This window comes from Stegastes partitus, unplaced genomic scaffold, assembly GCF_000690725.1.
Source record: "Stegastes partitus isolate 25-593 unplaced genomic scaffold, Stegastes_partitus-1.0.2 Scaffold608, whole genome shotgun sequence".
Classification (NCBI taxonomy): Eukaryota; Metazoa; Chordata; class Actinopteri; family Pomacentridae; genus Stegastes; species Stegastes partitus.
Window position 1 is genome coordinate 392015 of NW_007578339.1, and position 3113 is coordinate 395127.

Consider the following 3113-nt stretch of genomic DNA (forward strand, 5'->3'; position numbering starts at 1 on the left):
GCATGTTTGAAGCGTATGCGTAAGTCCATGCACATCTTGTCTGTTATTTGGTTATTTTTATTATTTAAATTCTGACAAAACGTAACATCGCCACGTCTTTATCTTGAAGCTGATGCTCTTCATCCCACGTTTGTACGAGTGCAGTCGGACACCAGGAGGCCGTGACTTGTTTCCAAAACAAGACAATGGCTGAAGCAGAATGTCACGCAGGGGCCCAGCGTATAATCCGTAGACACAAGTCATGAATCTACTTCAAAGCCGCAGTCTGGATTTCCAATCACACAAGTTCCCATGTTCCTGTAAATGTCACACAGGGGACACCGAGAACATGTGGAGCGTATTAAAAACGACTTGTTTGTGTTTGTGTGAGCAGATCTGACTGAAAGCTCCACATCGCAGACAGCCGCCGATTCATCAGAGTGTAGATTAGTTTACTAGGAGGAAAACTGCGAAATGAAAGGAGCCGAGAGACATCGCGGGCCCTTTGTTGTCGATGGGAACGCTGTGTGACTTGTTTCAGAGGTAGAGCTGTCGGCGCGAGCATGTGGCTTTTGAGTCAGTGGGGTAATACGGACCAGGTGGTGCAACCAGCGAAAGCAGGAGTTGTAAAAAGCTCATCAGAGAAAAACTCCACTTCAGTGGGAGGAACAAAGTATCCTTGTGTGGGTTACGGGCACAAGCTGTCTTCCCTCTTCAGATGTGAGCGGCTTTGTGAGGCTCCCGATGCAAATGTGAAAGCCGACTCTGACTCCCCATGTCGGCCTCCGTCAGCACAAAGCACAACAATCGCGTGAATGCCATTTTTCCCCGAGTGAGGCTCGTTTCTAATCATATCCGGTGTCGGCCTTTTAAACGTTGCACCAGAGCTGATTCCTTACTCTGTGCTTTGTTGTTTTTTTCTCAGCACGATGCAGGATGACTTCATGATACTGCACGAGCAGGAGTACGACAGCCTGCTGGACTGCGTCTTTAAGACCGAGTTCATCAGCCTGCTGGCACGAAGGTTTGAGGAGAAAACTCAGAGGAAGCTACCACTCAAGTTTAGTAACACGTAAGTGAGCGGACGCAAACCGAACAGTGTTTCATTGGGGGGGTCCTCCACACTGGGGGCTGTGTCCGGTCTGCTGCTGGGGGTTCTGTCTGTCCCGGCTGGTTGGGGGGCTCCCCACCTCGGTGTGGGGGTCGGAGGGGTCCGGGTGCCCCCAGTGGTCATGGCCTGCTACTCCTCCCAGTGTGGACGGCCCCAGTTGGTCGCGTTTTCAGTGGTGAGAGTGCGATGTTCTTGTTTTTTTTTCCTTGACAATGTTTTTAAATTCTGTAAAGAACTTTGCGTTGCTCTATTGCAGGGGTGTCCAATCCTGGTCCTCGAGGGCAACAGTTCTGCATGTTTTAGATGTGTCCCTCTTCCAACACACCTGATTCACATGATCAGCTCATCATCAAGCTCTGCAGAAGCCTGATAACGATCCTGATCATTAGAATCAGGTGAGTTGGAAGAGGGAAACATCTAAAACATGCAGGATTGTGGCCCTCGAGGACCAGGATAGCCCACCCCTGCTCTATTGTATGAGAAGTGCTCTATAAATAAAATTTGATTTGATTTGAAATCAAGTTAGTTCTAGATTTCCAATACAGTCAGCGGCTCAGAGACACTAAAAATCCTTTAAACATGTTGTTGAGCAAACAGGACCTGCCAACCAGTTTGGTTTCAGCCTCATAATGAAGTCCTATAGAGAGGATGCTCTCTCACTAACAACCTTCCGTCGTGTTGCTCTCAGACTGGAGATGAAGTTGAAGAAGGAGAACTGGGGCTTCCTGAGCGGCGGCGGCTCCAGGCAGGTGGTGTTTGTCCAGGGTCAGGGGGACATGCCTGTGCTGAAGCCCTCCAGCAAATCTCTGCAGGTCAGCGTCGGGCCCGGGCTTCCCAAGAACACACGTGAGTATCGCCAGACCCAGAGACCAGCCGGGATGTGGGAGGATTCAGGGCTGCCTCGCTGACAAACTGTTTTAATGTCAGCAGGCTTTCCAGAGGTTGTTTTAGAGAAGAAGCTGCTCACTCCTGTGCTTATTTATGGCGTATTTGTAGAGTTGTTTGTATCTTTCGTCCCCACTGATCTGCAGATGTTCATAGATTTCCTGGTAGTTCTCTGTAAACGCTATAATGTCAGATAAAGGGATTCATCGTATGAGCTGCTGATCGATGCGAAGGAAGGTTCAGTGCGTCCTGTTCCTCATTTTTATACGATTTCCAGCCCACACGAGCTCACACACTCTGCAGCTGTGACGCCAGTAAAGTCTCTGAGGATCTGATGTTTAGGCTTTTGGGTGGAGGTTGGGTTCGGGCCAATCAAAGCAGTCGCTGCAACATAAACTCATATAAGCACATCATTTATACACAATCTGTACACTTGAAATGCTATTTCTAGGGACGTCTGTGTCCTCTACAGATGTTTTGCAGCGCTCCACATTTATCTGAACTCTTACTGACTGTTGCTCTGCTGGTTTTAAGATTGTAGAGTTTAGTTTCAAGTTTGAATCCCAACTTTTTGATTCAAATATCAGCTTCTGTCGGCTACACTGCCTGTTTTCTATAAGCTGCCATGTAGATCTAAACGCTTTCGTTCTCCCGCAGGCCCAACCAGGAAGAGCTTCGGTCAGGGTCGCTCCACCTCCCACAGAACCCACCAACACATCCCATCTCGAGCGGCACCAGGACCTCCAGGTAGAGCCTTCACACCTCACTGCACTCTGTCTCCCGTCCGCGACGCAGAACGACCGACCTTTTTTTTTTTTTTTCTTTCCTTCTGCAGTCGCTCACCAGAACGGTGGCCTGAAGAACACCAACCACATCGCCAATCAGAGGAACTCGCAGCACCACAGCCAGAGACATCCGTCGTCCAGCAACTCCACGCGGCCCTTCCTGCCCAGCAACATCAACCAGCTGAAGGAGCGAGGCGGCAGCCGGCAGCAGCCCAACCTGGACTGTCTGAAGGTCCCCGATCAGGGAGCTGCAGGGTGAGGAGGTGGCACACACTGGACACAAGCAAAACCCACGAACCCACAGAGCTCAGGCTGGAAGAGACAAAACATCAGAGACAAAACGAGAGGAAACA

At 49.9% G+C, this 3113-nt stretch overlaps 1 protein-coding gene across 2 annotated transcripts in view; it reads left to right on the forward strand.

Moving 5' to 3' along the window:
* myo1ea (myosin IEa) overlaps nucleotides 1–3113 on the forward strand; it is a 59979-nt gene that overhangs the window by 52168 nt on the left and 4698 nt on the right. For both annotated transcript variants that reach the window (XM_008289354.1, XM_008289355.1), the window contains exons 23-26: nucleotides 905–1051; nucleotides 1779–1936; nucleotides 2633–2722; nucleotides 2811–3015. In XM_008289354.1, coding sequence (XP_008287576.1) covers nucleotides 905–1051; nucleotides 1779–1936; nucleotides 2633–2722; nucleotides 2811–3015 — 600 coding nt within the window. The remainder of the gene's footprint in view (nucleotides 1–904; nucleotides 1052–1778; nucleotides 1937–2632; nucleotides 2723–2810; nucleotides 3016–3113) is intronic.